This window comes from Thunnus maccoyii, chromosome 7 (assembly GCF_910596095.1).
Source record: "Thunnus maccoyii chromosome 7, fThuMac1.1, whole genome shotgun sequence".
Taxonomy (NCBI): domain Eukaryota; kingdom Metazoa; phylum Chordata; class Actinopteri; order Scombriformes; family Scombridae; genus Thunnus; species Thunnus maccoyii.
In genome coordinates, this window is record NC_056539.1 from 30,107,072 (window position 1) to 30,122,720 (window position 15,649).

Here is a 15,649-nt window from a genome sequence, read left to right on the forward strand (position 1 = left end):
CAGTTGAAAAGGTCCAATAATGTGGAATAAAAAGTAGCAGAATAATAAAGAGTGAGAAGAACAAAGTGTGAAGAAGAAATAAAGCATAACATACATACAGACATAAAAACACAATAAAAACAGAATTTAATAGAAAATAGAAGAGAATAATAGAAAACACAAAGGCAAGTCTAAACCAATGGGTCTTGAACTGCTTTTTAAAGGTGTCCACATAGTCTAAAGATCTTAAGTCTAAAAAAGAGGCAGATACTCAAAAACCACAGTTGAAAACAACAAATTAACAAAACTGACCACTTTTTACATCAAAATTTTGACATTTTATGATTTTAACTAGCTACAGGCTATGCTACAATCTGTTACCTGTGGTTGGCCTGGGCGTGTGTCACTCAGAAAACAGTCAGCCAATCAGAAGAGAGGAGCATTGAGAAGACAAAAGCAGCTTGTTCTTGGTAGATGTCCAGAGAGAAGCTTAAAAGAGGAGATGTAAAACTATATGAGATGGTTTTTGGTACTTAAAACCACAAAAATATCTTCTTATGGATATCAAGACTTCAAATAAAATAGTGTAAAAGTGTAAAATATGGGACCTTAAATGTCAGGGCAAGGATCCACATCTCAATTAACAACTGAGATTCCTGTATGTTCCCTTCAGTATCATCCACCTGAAAAAACAGACACTTCTATATCCACAGTGAGGGATTTTGGGATTTTTCTGTTGGGATTAAGAAAGAGAGAAAGAGAAAGGACAGTTGATCTTGTGGGCCAAAGTAAAGATTGTTGGAGAGAAAAATGAGAATTGCTCTCATCACTTGTCATGCTGAGGCAGTAGACAGTTCCAGTGAGCTTCCAAGCTGAGAACCAGAGAGATTTCCTCACAAAACATACCTGATAACTGATTATTGGTCGGGATTTACATGCTGACATAAAACCTTGTTTTGTAATGTGTATTGCCATCGACTAGGGTAACTGTTTTACAGCCATGAAAATATATGATATGGCTGTAACAACATTAAACTTTGAAGCCACTGAGAATCTCTTGGATCAGGAAGAGAAGAGGAAATCTGTTCTATTAACAAATCATTTCACAACCTCATCTTTATTAGATCTCTTTATTACTGTCTGCAGTTCCACTAAAATACACAGACACTTGCTGTTCACCAGTATGAATAACATATTTGTAGAAGATCTTACTAAACAAGGCAGATAGATACAACAGAAGTCCTCCTTGTACACTAATATTACCGACATCATTAGTACAATTATAAGTACAATGAGACTGTTGTGTTGTTGGCGTAGCTGCATTATCAAAGTGTTCAAATGTGCAATACTTTTTACTCACACATCCAAATTATACTGTTGTTTTACTAACGTTAGTTATCTTAGTTCACTTAAGTTAAAGTTAAAGGTCTTAATATGGATTTATACTCATTTGGAAATTGGCATAAATGAGATGAATAATGGACCCACCATTAAGTCAAAGAAAGGACACCTTTTATACAAAAAAATAACCTTCTCTTTTTTTGTTCATACTGTTACACAAAACACTCACATAGCATAGCACAAGTACAAATTTACACCCCTAGTACGAGTATTCAGAAGAGAATGAAAACCAGCTGGTTGCTCCAGAGCTTAAAACAGTGAACAAGCTATATATTTTCTCAGGGTGTGTCAGTGTCACCTCTACCGAACATCTCTGATAACTGTTTCCTCTGTATTACAACAGTTACAACCTTCTTTTACACCATCCGTCTCCTTTTCTCTCGGTTGAACTTAACCCTGCACTGTTTTCTGTTCCCACACGTGTGAAGGATGAAGCTTTCCGCACAGCAGTCGACACACTGTCAGAGTCAAATACCTCAAAACGCACAGCAAGACACCTGCCGCCAAAACAAGAGAAGAGAAGAAGAAGAGCCCCGAGCTGACACAGAGCTGTGTGTTATTCTCTTTTGATCCGGCAGGGTGGATGAGCAGACCGCTGTGGTTCTCAGGACCCCAAGTACTTGTTTTTCTCTCTCTTTTTTTTTAAATCTTGGAAAGTCTGTACAATGATGTTTACTTTAAACAGTAATGAAATCACACCTCCCATCACGCTGTGCACCCTGGGAAGTTGAAGAGTGAGAGAGAGCTTTGACAACGCTACTGACACTCTCAGCTGGAGCAGATGTTGTCATAAACGGTCAAATGTACAAGAACAATAAGAGATTAGCTCTGAGAGTTTGATCGCTCCTGTTAAGATAGTGTCTCAAGTGATGTGGTTGTTCTTGTGAAATGAATCTCTCTGTCAGTCAATATATCAAGTTCTGCTCCTCAAGTTGTGTTTGTTTTGGCATACTGACCAATGGCCAATTCTTAAGCCCAGATTTTCCTCTTAAAGTTCCCTGGAAGCAAGAAAAACACACCATTTTCCACACTATATGAGAGTATCACATACTATGTACAGTGTTCAGTATTCGGTTTTTTTTGACACTTCATTAAAGCTTTATGGAGGTTAACACATGCCTGATTAGCATTTATTCACATATTTCTCACCATATTGTTGATCCATATCAGCCTATTCTGCAGTTTTTTTGTAAATCTATTTCATTTTCTTTCAGTGTATCTAATTATTTAGTGTATACTGCACTTATTGTAAATACTTTACCCAGAAGGCACATCCAGTCATCTGACCGGCATCAACAGTTTTGCACTAATAGCGTCACTTTAACTCATTGCAACTTGATTTTTTTTTTTTTTTTGTAAGTTCTGTTAAATGCAGTATACCCTCTCTAAAGTTCAAGATGATACATTTGGTAACCTTGAGGTGTTTAATGCAATTAAAAAAACATTTCTGCAGGACTGAACAATGCATTTCTGCCCAACATGGATCCAAAAGAGAGAAGAAAGAGTTTTTCTCAAGAGTGAAGTTTTGAAATCAGCTTTTAATCCTTTCACAGTGATACTCATTAAACAAAAAATAATGTTCACAAAGGGATGAATCAGCATATTTCTCCTTAAAATATGTAATAAATGCATGTGTCAATACTACTTCTTTCACTGTTTTGTTTGAGTAGAATGTTTAATGAACCACATTTACACAAGAGTTTGGCAGGAAAGTGATGGTTCATTTTTATATCTTTCACTTTTACAGTACCGCTGTGAGTCGTAACCAGATATGGACACATCGTGTATGTATTCACACACATTCACTCATCTACAGACACAAAGAGAAACGTCCTCTGAGGACCCATCAGCATTGCTGCTACTGGAAGAGAGTAATTTCTCACTGGATGTTTGTTTTGTCTTTTGCAGGTTTGCAAGTCTGTATTCTTTATTTCAGTTGGTTGCAGAAAAACATTTATTTTGAATGACGGGGCTGTAAGAATACAGAATATGTCTGCCTGAATGAAAAAATGGATATTCAACTTTTTTTTTTACTGATCGATGGCATGAAAAGAAAATGTACATTTTCTGGAGAATGTTGTGAAAAGATTATCAAGTTAAGTCACATTTATTTATAAAATAACAGGAGCTGACCAAAGTAAGATACAGTTAAATAATTCAAACAAAACAAAAATAAATGGATAAATAACTGTAACAGATAAAGTTAAAACATTTTTATCCTGATATTATAAATTAAGGGGAATCAAAGGTGAGTTTTTAGCTGTGGTGAAAGACAGGGAACATCTTATATATCCTGGATTAGTTACTGTATTAATTTTGTATATGGTAATGTTGAAGAAGGGATTAGTTATGCTGTTTTGTGTATATTATATATTAGGGAAATGGAAGTGGCCTCAGACATCCTGATGAAGGCGAGATTGACTTTTGTTGAATAAAGCGGGATGTACTGGAAAAGAGCTGTGTTTTAATTTTGACGGAGAAAATTGTTGCCAAAGTATTAGAAGTTAGATTCGCCATTTTTCAAGTCTGTCTTAAAACAACATACATACTGGCTGTTAAAAGATCCCTTTCAAATATGCTTTCAATATAAGTGATGGGGGCCAAAATCCACAGTATGTCCACACAGTCATTTTGTGCAAAAATGTATTTAAAAATTGATCTGAAGTTCATATGAGGCCTCAGCAGTCTGAGTTGGTCTTATCAAGTGAATATCTGCCACATTTACAGTCTTTTTAGCATCAAATTCCCTCTTTGTGTTTCCTCGGACAGTGTTTCCCTGTTGAGCTGCGGTGGAAGTATAGAAACAAAAAGAGGCACTAAAAGGACTCTAATGTTGAAAGATATCTACTTGATTTGACACATCTGGACGGCTGAAGCTTCATATTAGCTTCAGATAAACTTTTAAATACATTTTTGCACAGAAAGAAGGTGGCCCCATCACTTACATTGTAAGTGCATTATGAAGGGATCTTCTAATGGTCAGTATGAACAGGAGGAATGATTACTGGAGGAAAAAATAATTTCAATGTTAATTTGGGCTCCCGACTATTGTTTTAAGACAGACTTGAAAAATTGTGAACCTGTCTTTTACCATAAGCTGCTCACTAACAAATGGAAATGATGACATCTGCCTGCATATACACTCCCAAAATCTAAATCAATATTATTCTTGAATAACTTAGAAGAGATACACATATTAAAATGCATATTGTGCTGCTGGGATTACTCCCATTTAGCCTATTATCAATTCATCTATTAACTGATTGATTTATTTTTCTTTCTCTCTTCTTTTAATCAATTTTATTCCTCTCTCTTTTTATTTTTTACCTACTTTCATTTTTATTGTTATTATTATTGCTGTTAATAATTTCCCCTGCTACCTTATTATCTGCCATTTTGCACCGCCATGTTTCTACAGCAGCCCAGAACGGACAAACCAAACATTGGCTCTAGAGAGGGCCTTTTGTGTTTTTTGTGAGTTTCACAGCCACAGTAGGTTCTCCTACACGCTTGGAAGGGAAGGGTGAGAGCGAGGGGTTCATGGATGTATAATAAGAGCTAGATAGGGTGTAGCCGCTCAGCCTCCCAGCCAATTTTCCCCAGTGGCCACTCATGGTATTGCAGCCAAACATCCCCCTGCAGCCCAAAAAGTATTTTCCCCATAGACCACCGTTGTAAAAGACAGTAAAACTGTTGACACCTCAGACTGCAAACAACATCAATTATGACCACATGGCCACACAATGTGGAAGCAAACCTGGAGGCTAGGAACTTTTTTTTATCATATGTGCCAGCTGAGCAATTCTCATTTGATTGAATGGGCGCCATTTTTGGTACGGTATCCAGCTCTTATTGTTGTAGAGATTTGCTAATCAATGGTCAAATAATCAGTGAAGAAAGTGTCCAGGAGCCTTTGATGTCTTATGCTTAGAATATTTATGGAAACTTGGCCAAGGAGAATAGAGACATTATCAATACAGTCATCTGTGCATGAAGCCGTCTCAATTCTGAGGATTCGGCCCCAGGTGGTCACTCTTTAAACCCCTATGGATCAAATCACAAATACTGTACGCCCAGATATGGTAAAACTCAATGCATCTACAGTATACAAACTTTTGCCTATTGGCTCATTAGTTTCTAAACAGGGAAATGTTTTTACCCGTGTTAGTTCAGTCATGTTTCATGGAGCTTCAGGACACCATCAGCGAATTCTGGTCTGGAGCTGCCGGTGTCTGATTATGCCAACGGAATCTGCGCAATCACCTATCTGTGTGACCTGTCTCCTCTGACCTTGGTAACCGTGACAACACCAGTTTACTTTTCATCACAATGGCTTCTGTTTTCCCCAAACATCTGCAGGCAGCTGTTGTGTGCCTCAAGGAGAGAAGACAATGTCTCTCTCTGTAAGATATACTGTTGTCTTCACTGTGACCTCGAGGCCCATGCCTGTAACCCCTACAGTTAGAATTTTCCATAAAACTTATTATACATCCACGGAGGGGCTGCAATCTGCAACCTCACCGCTAGATGCCATTAAATTCTACACACTGGTCCTTTAAATCAAAAAGACTGTATATAAAATATAGAAATTGTTCAAATATAAAAACATACAGATGCATTTCTCCCTCCCTCCTGCGGGTGGCGCTGTGATAAACACACCTCCAGCCTTCTGCTTTCTTCAATGAAACCTCCTCTCTTGCTCTTCTCCCATTGGTTAATTTTAAGGCCACTTCCTGGTACGTATTACATTTTGCAGCAGCGGTGTGTGTGTGTGTAGTTTGGGAGACGGATGCTGCAGGGATTCAGACTGTAAACACACACACACACAGAGACGGTTTTTTATCGTATTTGTCGGTCCTTGTGGCATCAGACTGTGAACCTCCAGCCGGTCAGAGATGGCCCAGTGCTCCGAGCCTGCGACCGTTAGCTCCGCGGTGAACGGAGAGCTGAAGAAGGAGAGGAAGGTGGCCGTTATTACCGGCATCACCGGACAGGTAGCACTCACACACACACACCTCAGCATCCAGCTACACTGTCGGAACGAATGAATGACTTCCTTGAAGGCTCAATCATGCATATGTGTTAATTTATCTTGGCGCCCTTTATCGCTACTGCTTAACATGCCGTCAACGTCTCCTTGGATGTGATTTATTTTCGAGGAAAACGTTGGTTTGTCGCTGCCGGTGACGTTTACACCTGTGTCAGATGCAAACTAGCTGCTACTTTAATCCCCACTTGCCCTCAGACTTTGCTTCCGGCGTTTGAGGTGTTGTAAAAACGCCTTTATTGACGTAAAGATCCCTTCCGGACATGTTTGAAGACATGAAAACTCTGCTTCGATCAGTAACCCTCTGCCCCCAAAAGTTCAGGTTATTAGTTAAAGTCAAAAATGTGTTTTGCCTACTGTTGCTTCACTTAGATGTTTGAGCTTCACTGTGCAGAGTGATGTACTGTATGTGCAGAGTAACGTTAGTGCTGCACCTAACGATTATCCATAAATCTGTTGATTATTTTATCAATTAATCAATTAATCGTTTCGTCTATAAAATGTCAGATAATGGTGAAAAACGCCCGTTATAACTTCTGAGAGTCTATGATGATGTCTTCAGATGTCTTGTTTTGTCTGATCAACAGTCAAAAAACCAAAGAAATGCTGTTTACTATCATCACCGACACAGAAAAGCTTCAGATCTTCACTTTCGAAAAGCTGCAACCAGCAAATGTTTGGCATTCTTGCTTAACAAAATGACAAAAATGATTTCCCACGGCCCAAGATGTTATGTACCAACAGCCCACGACCCAAAGATATTCAGTTTTTACTGTCATAGAGGATGAAAGAAACCAGAAAATATTCATATTTGAGGAGCTGGAATTGCAGAATCAGCTTGACTGATTATCAAAATAGTTGCAGTTTAATTTGATAGTTGACAACTAATTGATGAATCGATTCAAGCATGATTTGTGACATCACAACTGGTTTGGAGCCAACTGTGGGTCAGTATGCAACCTATGCAGATGTGATGTGGAAACTTCTTGTGTCCAGCAATTCAATTTTTAAAATGAATAATATTTGCATATTGTTACAAATTGGCTCCTGCTTGCAACAAAAGGGGAACTCACACAAACATCACCTGGGAGGTTTTTTATTGGCCAGATTATAAATGAACATAACTATCAAGCAAACATGGAAATCAGTTATATCAGTTGTGCCAGGAGTGTGTGGATGAGTGTATCATGTGGTGTGTGTGAAATAAGAGAAGAGAACCAGAGCAGGTCTGGCAGCCATCTTAGGCTGTACAGGTGCACCACATCTCCTCTTACCACCCTGCCCTTCACTCGTAGTTTCTAGACTTTTTAATGAGAGCAGACCAGAAAGTCACACTGAGCCTGATTGCATCCTGCTCCACAACACAAGAGCCACAGACTCTGAACAACAACCCACATTAGCTTTCTTGCTAAAGTCTCCTTCTTATCTAACTTACAAACATGAACACACATGTTGTCCTGCACCTTAGCTTGTTGAACGAGCCACCAAACAAACATTCACCAGGGATAAGTGCACCGCTAACGTCGGTTCTCTGTGAATGTTAGTTTGGCCCAGTTAGATGCTTCAAAATCCCTGTTAGCGACACACTGTCTGTCCATGACTTGTAGCTACAGCAGTTAGTTTACTTTGTCTCTGTTTTGTACAGTTTAACACCGGTAACCTGCCAGCTAATGTCAATCAAACAAGCCTCCAACACATCATCCCCCCCAGCTGGCTGAGACAGCATTTCAGATATTTTTCCAAAGACCTTTTTTCCTACACTTTAATAATAGAAAACTATTACCATAACATGTAATAAAACAAGAAGGATGATTAAATGTGATTCCAGTTGGACTTCAATGTGAGCGCAGAGAAACTTTTCCCCCTTCAGTCGATGAAATATGAAAACCATCTTCTGGTTTCAAACTGCACATACATCACTCTGTGAGGCTCAAACATTACTGTGAAGTAACAATAAACAAACACACTGTTTGAGTGGAGGCAGACATTAAGCTAGCTAAAATTACACTCAAGTCGTGCCTGAAGCTGTTGTCTCTCCAAAATAAACTTTCTTTGGAAAAAGAAATGTTTATTTTCCAAGAACAAACTTTTCCTTCTCTTATTATCTCAAACACACGCTTCCACTGAGCCTAAAATGAAGTACACATTAGCCACCTTTCCATTATGTTCCTCCGTAGCATCAAACAGAGCGGAAAGCAGCTTTTCAGAGGATATGAGTTTTGGCATGATGCTCCGTAAGTAATCAGTCCGTCTAGAGCTGTACTCATACAGTAGTTAAGTTAAACTGAACAGTAGAATAGCATAGAATAAGATGAGTGTAGACGTTGATGGATGTATAGGTGAAAGTTAAAGGTGAGTCTAATGTTTTTGTTTGTATTTATTTGCATCACCATGAGCTGTCAGTGGTGTAACAGCCACTCATCCGGGGGTCCACAGGGAAAAAAATATGTAGTGTTTTCATGTAAATATGCAAAGCAGTTAGAGCTGCAACTAACAATTATTTTCATTAAATTAATTTGACAGTTGTTCCTTGATTAATCGGTTAATCGTTTAATTTTTTTAAAATGTCAGAAAGTAGTGAATTCAGCTCCCTAAAGCATGAGGAAAAGGTGAAAAGGTCTTCATCTCTTGTTTTGTCTCACTGACAGTTTGAAGGTTTTCAGTTTACAATCACAAAAAACTGACATTTCTGCTTGAAAATTGACTTTGACAAGTTATTGATTATCAAAATTGTTGCTGGTTACTTTTCTGTTTGATCGATTAATCGAGTAAATGACTAAAAATTTCAGCAAATAGAATAGACTCAGATGATGCTAGTGGGGGTTGTAGAATATGGCAGGTAATTATCCTTATTACAATGTTATTTACTGTATTTATAATATATGTGTGTCACAATGTGGTAAATTATGCAAAATCACTTATAAAGTAACCAAATACTCAGTATACAGCAGTGCCATGGTGTAAAAAATAAGAACAGATACAGTAAACAGTAAAATACAGATAACTAAAGTAGTATTGAATAAAGCAATTTATCTTAATAAAGTGCTTTGTTTAATTAAAAACAATAAAATGAATATGTACAAGAAAATGTCAATAAAAATGGAAATAATACCAAGAAACCAAACTCTTCACATGTGTAAAACAAAAACTTGATAGCAGTTTGTTCAGAATTGTTAATTTGGACAAAAAAACATGAACATGAAGAGGTCAAAGCCCCAGTGACACTTGTTGTAATATCACAACATGATTCCACTGAAAGTCTTGAAAACAATAATATTGAAATTCCCCGAGGACCTTGTTTAGAAAGTGGCAGATGTTCATAACTGAGAGTGAAGTCAAGATGAAGTCAGCTGTAAGTTTCAAGCAATGAACATCTGATTTTAGAGTGTAAACCACCTTGCTGAACAGTAAAGTCTATTCAGCGTATTGCAACATATGGATTTACAATCTGGTGTTATTATACATATTGTACATTCAGTAAGTGAGGTGAAGATTACAGGAAGTGTCTCATCCACAACGCCTACTTCCTTCAAGCGCTAATAGAAGAGATAATAGATTCCTGTTAGAGGATATTCACTCGGTCTGCCATCTGTCAGCACAGACATATAATATGAAAAGAATAGCAGATATTACCGGTTATATGGACATATCTGCAGATGAAAGACTGTTTTATTGCTTGTTTCCTGAAGCTGTTGTACAATCTGGTGCTGTGTGTGTATTTTGAAATGTATTTTCTGTATGAATACTATAAATTGGTAACTGATTTTACACGTCTACGTAAACTTTAAGTTTACCTTGCGCAGTTGCTCTTAATTTTTCACAAGTGGAATGCTCTGACAATTAGTTGATTCATCGATTAGTTGATCGACAGATAGGCTAAGTGATCGCCCAACTATTTTTCTGCTAAGATTCTCTGCTTCCATGTGAATATTTTCTGGTTTCTTTACTCCTCTGTGATACTAAACTCAATATGTTTGGGTTGTGGACTGTTGGTCGGGACAAAACAAGACTTTTTAGGTTACATCTTGTGCTTTGGGAGACGGTGATCGACATTTTCTGACATTTTAAAGACCAAACAACTAATTGTTAGTTGCTACGTTTTTCTTTGAGGTGGTTAAGTCAAACAAATGATACGAGTTGAGTTTGATAAACTGCCTGAGAGGAGAATGAACCAGCCAAGAGGATGCTCAGGTTGACAATCTTGACCCTCAGTCGAAGCTGAATGTGTGATTAAATCCAAAATGAATGAAGAGTTCCACTGACAATGTGTGCAGATGTTGGTGTCAGTGTAACAGAGTTTGATGTCTGTTCATGTGTGCTGCAATACTCAAAAGATCTTTGAGTCGACCAAGATTTTCTTTGGTTGACTACAGCCCTAGAAACATCATATTTTTTAAAGAGTTGTGCAGAATAATCAAAGACCTGCATCACCTGCAAGGTTTTTATCATTCTGCATAAAATACAGGTTATATACCACACAGCTGTTGACTTTCAGTACCAGATACTTCACCTCAGTAGAGCACATCCGGTTTAATAATCAGTTTCAGTACAGACAGAGCAGAAAGGTCCGCTCACTAATGGATCTGCTGTTGTTTGTGTTTCTAGACAAGCCTGATATCTGCAGACTGCTGCTAGCTAGCGTTAGCTACCCGTCAGGTAGAGACGGACCGAACAACGTAGAATCTAGAAACTGTTCAGTCGACTTCCAGCGCTTCAACTCCCCTAACCAGAGGTGATTGTTACGACCCCTAGAAAGGCTCTTTACGAAAGAGGTTCAACATGACCAAAAGAGTCGAGGAGTAGCAACAACATAACTAACCACCAAGCAAAGTCTATAACAGAAGACTGGTGGGCCAGAATTAACAGAAAGAAGGGAAGACACCCAGACCAGCCCATAAAGGGTTGTAGGATCCGGTCTCTTCCCTCTAACCTACATGAAAAGTAAACCTAATGGAAATAAAGCCACAAAAATTAGGACATCCTGACCCACCAAGATACAAAAGAAGCTAACAAAGGTAAAACTCTAAAGCATGTCAAGTAGAAAACACTAGCTGCTGCTGCTGAGAGAGAGAGAGAGCTCAGGTTCCTTCCTCCTCTTTATTCAATCAGGCTGGACTAGATACACCTGAGAGAGAGATTACACAAGAGATCATGTGTCAGAAGCATATGAAGATCATAACCAGCAGGGGGGAGTGTGTAACAACGATACCTCGTCAACTCAACACAAACCCGGAGCACAGACCAGCATGCTCAGTCATTTTTCAGTCCGTCTTTCTCGTCGATGTGACCGTTAAATTCAGATATTTTGCCACCTGGAGTCACGACAGTCCCAGCAGGTGTGCATGTAGTGTCATTAATCACATCACGCTTTACAGGACCGTCATGACTTGAGACGGCTAACGTAGCAGCTACGTTACTTTTTCACTAAAAATAAACTTCTTGTTGTAATAACTCCAGACATCTCAAATTAATCAAATTAATTTGATACACTGCCCCAGCCCTTCTTCACTGTATTTGATACTCTTCTTCGGACATAAATTGGTTTCTACTCAAACAGTATTGAAGCGTCTACGGGACCTACGGGAAGGCAGGTAGCAAGTTGACCTTCTTTTGACATTTAGAGTTACCGTTTGACTTCATGCTGCTACTGTGGCGTGAAACATTCCTCATGATTGAGATCCGGCACACTGAATGTGGCAATCACTTTACCATAACAAAACACCTGTTCAATGGGCAGAGAGGTGTGTCAGCTTGGCAGAACTGGCCGTACTGGTATTTATGTGCGCAGTGAATGACATCAGCATGGGTCAGTGAGAAAATGACACTTCTGGAGTGATGATCCTGTCACGGACGTTTGTTATCGCGTTGCTCTGAAAGCTTTTGTTTAAAGTTGTTTTATAGCCTGGAGGTCGAGAAGTTTCGTCATCGTCATGGTTACAGTAGGCACAAACATGCACCTATAATTCATCATGTCATGAAAAACTCAAACCTGAAAGTTCATTTTGTGTTCTTGACAGAGGACTGAGGATGAAATATTGTTTTGGGTTTTTTTTGTAAGGAGGAAAACAACACTTTAACTTGATTTTATTTTGATTTTAGTCAATTTTAGTACCAGACTTTGACTCATATCAGCAAGCTGATACTATCAGCTGATATTTGCTTATCACAGATATATCAGCAGGTGTTTACAAAAAGGCAGTTATGCAAAAAAAAGGTTGGATTTTTGCATATTTTACTCCTTTTTTTGGCTCCTTATTTTTATTGCTATTGCCAGTAAAGTTTGTTTTTCATCTGTAAAATGTCCAAACCTCAGCACATATCTTCGCCACAACTTTTTAATATTTCCAAAACCGAGGGATCCTTGGTTTATTTTATCTGCGTAATATAAGACTAAAAGAATTTTGGCAAAAATATCTCGATCGGGTTATTTAACTCTCAAGTATCAAGATTAGTATCCGTCTTTTTATAGACTGAACTAGGCTCGGTCGGGTTTTTAGTAGAGCTGAGATCGTCTTACAACCTTATTCCAGTCATCACAAGTCTGCTGCGGACAGATGGACATAAATCAGTCAATTAGTGTTTAAGATATGTACGTGAGTCATGGTTTGATATGTAGATTAGTCTTTGGGTTGTTTTCAGTGCATTTGGGAAAACAAGATGTAATTTCTCGACAGTAGCTTATGGGCCGTAATTCTTACTGTAAAAATGACGGCACTCGGACAGATTTTTAAAAAAATACATAGTTATGATACTATACTGTCAGATTGTTAAGGTTTGTAAAGCTGTAGTGGTTTGGACCACAAAGATCTTTTTAATATCTTTGATTTCTTTGGAAATCAGTGAATAAGACTGTCTTATGCAATATCAGATTTTTGCATCAGTCACGTGTTTTTTATGTATTTTCATCTCATAATTTTACCCGTAAATTCTTTCTTGGTTGAACTTCCATTTATTTCGATATCAGTGTTTATATTTGAAGTAGAGCTGCAGCAAACGATTGTTTTCATTATCGATTCATTTGCAGATTATTTTCTTGATTCATCGTTTTGTCTATAAAATGTGAGAAAAATGCCAGTTCAAATTTCTAAAGTTCTAATTCAGTTATAAATAGATGTTTTAAATACCCTCTTTTGTCTGATCAACAGTCCAAAATCCAAAGAAATTCAGTTCGTCCTCATGTATGCCACTTGCCATTTGGTATTTTTGTTTAATTCAATTCAATTATTAAAATAGTTGCGATTCATTTTCTGTCTATTGACAAATTGATGAATTGACTGATCGCTGCAGCTGTAATTAGGAGTAAAGATTTGAATAAAATCGGATATGCTATGATAGATTTTATCCATATCATCTGTTCTTTGAATCAAGGCTTGTTTAATGCGTGAACAGACATTCAGTATCTCTGTCCCTGCTGTTTCTTTGACAGTCCTCATGTCTGTTTCTGCAGTAAAGAACTGCCATTGTGTTTTATTTTTGCAGCACCTGAACCTGTCAAAAACATTTGCATCAGTGGTTCTGCGTGTGCATGGTGCATGTGAACATAAGTGTGTGCACAGTGTTCATGTGTGAATGTGTACACGTGCTTTGTGGTCGTACGTGCGTGTTCAGAAGTGCGTTGTCTGCTCCTCGGAGGTGATTTGCATCAGAGAAAACAAGCAGCAATGACTTGAAAAACGTTTCACGGTACGAAGTAAAAGTTGTCAGTCGAGCGTTTTCCAGAACGCATCCTTTGAGAGACAACCGTCGGAGGTCTTGGAAAGTCATTTTCTAACATCTCACATTCCTTTCCTTCCTTTGACAGAAAACAAAGAATAACAGTGTTAATTCATTTTTATTCTGCCGGTTGTAGCGTTACTGTAAAACACTCCATGAGAGTCCACGCAGGAGGCAGTGAAGGCATCTGGATAGATCATCTCAGGAGTCACTTGCACAGGCCGCGGGGTCACAGCGATGCCATAAATTGCCTGGCTAACTACTGTTCATAAATTTCAAGGCAGCATGCTGCTCAGTCTGAATACCTTTGACTGCTGTCTCAGTGTGAAGTATCGGGGTGAGAGGGTGTGAGTTATGAGAGACCACCTGAGTGCCAAGGCAGAGCTGCAGAAGCTGGGCAGGGCCTCCTCTCCGCCTGATAGGGCTGGTTTTTTACGACGCGGGGTTACGAAGAGGACAGGTTCAGCCTCTCCGTTCGACAGTAAAACTTTACTTTGGCTTTGAGCGTTCACACTTTCTTTCCTCGGCTCCTCCCGGTTGGGAAAACAACACCGCACCGCGATACGACCTCTCCAGCCGTTTGATGTTCATCCTTCAAGCCTCTTTTTTTTTTCTTCATCCTCTCGTTGGCTTCTCTCATTCCTTCCTCGCCTCCTTCCTACAGACTCCACTGTTAAGCAGAGCAGAATAGAGTCGGAGCCGGCGCCAGTAATAATAATCATAAAGCTAAGAATCCGTGCACACATCTCCTCTGTCGCTCATAATGGCCGCTGATGGCTCCTTCAAGGCTGATTCTCCCTCTCAATGAAGTCTGGCAACTTTTAAACAGGAAAAGCGCAGTTAGTGGTAAAAAGCTGAATTAATTTAGTTAACCGCAAGTGAACTGCATGTGTCGAGCCTCAGCTGTGGAGTTTACAGATTAACTCATGATATGATGGTGTAATGATAAGCTGATACTGCAACATATTGCCATAGGGCTTCAACCAACAATTACATTGATTAATCTGGCAATTATGCTTCATTCATCAATTAATCATTTTCTATCGATAAAAGAAGAAAATAGTGAAAAATACTTGACCAACAGTCCAAAAGCTTCAAATTCTCACATTTGAGAAGCTGCAACCAGCAAATGTTTGGTATTTTTGCTTAAAAACGACTAAAAATTATTCAAATAGTTGCTGATTGTGTTAATTAATTGCAGCTCTGTATTGCAAGACATTCATCTTTGATAGGCCATGATGTCTTTATAGCTTAACAGAAAAATACCTCTAAAATTAAGATAGAAAAAGAGCATTTTTTTAAAAATTCAGGAATCATTTATTCATAATTTCACTGAATTTCATAAACATCTGAGAGGAAACAAAGCAAAAAAAAAGCAACTGTCAAACAGTTCACATGAGTTAAAATATTTGTAATAAAGGAATTACGTGTTTGTGAATCACAGAAATGATGAATCTCTAAATGAAATGATGAATCTACCTTATGATGAAATGCTTACTGTCTGTAGCT

General features: G+C 38.4%; 1 protein-coding gene across 1 annotated transcript in view; it reads left to right on the plus strand.

Moving 5' to 3' along the window:
• The first annotated feature begins 6,112 nt into the window (after positions 1 to 6,112).
• The window catches only part of gmds (GDP-mannose 4,6-dehydratase), a 196,868-nt gene continuing 187,331 nt past the window's right edge, over positions 6,113 to 15,649 (plus strand). The window contains exon 1 of the mRNA XM_042417598.1: positions 6,113 to 6,374. Coding sequence (XP_042273532.1) covers positions 6,276 to 6,374 — 99 coding nt within the window. The 5' untranslated portion in view covers positions 6,113 to 6,275. The remainder of the gene's footprint in view (positions 6,375 to 15,649) is intronic.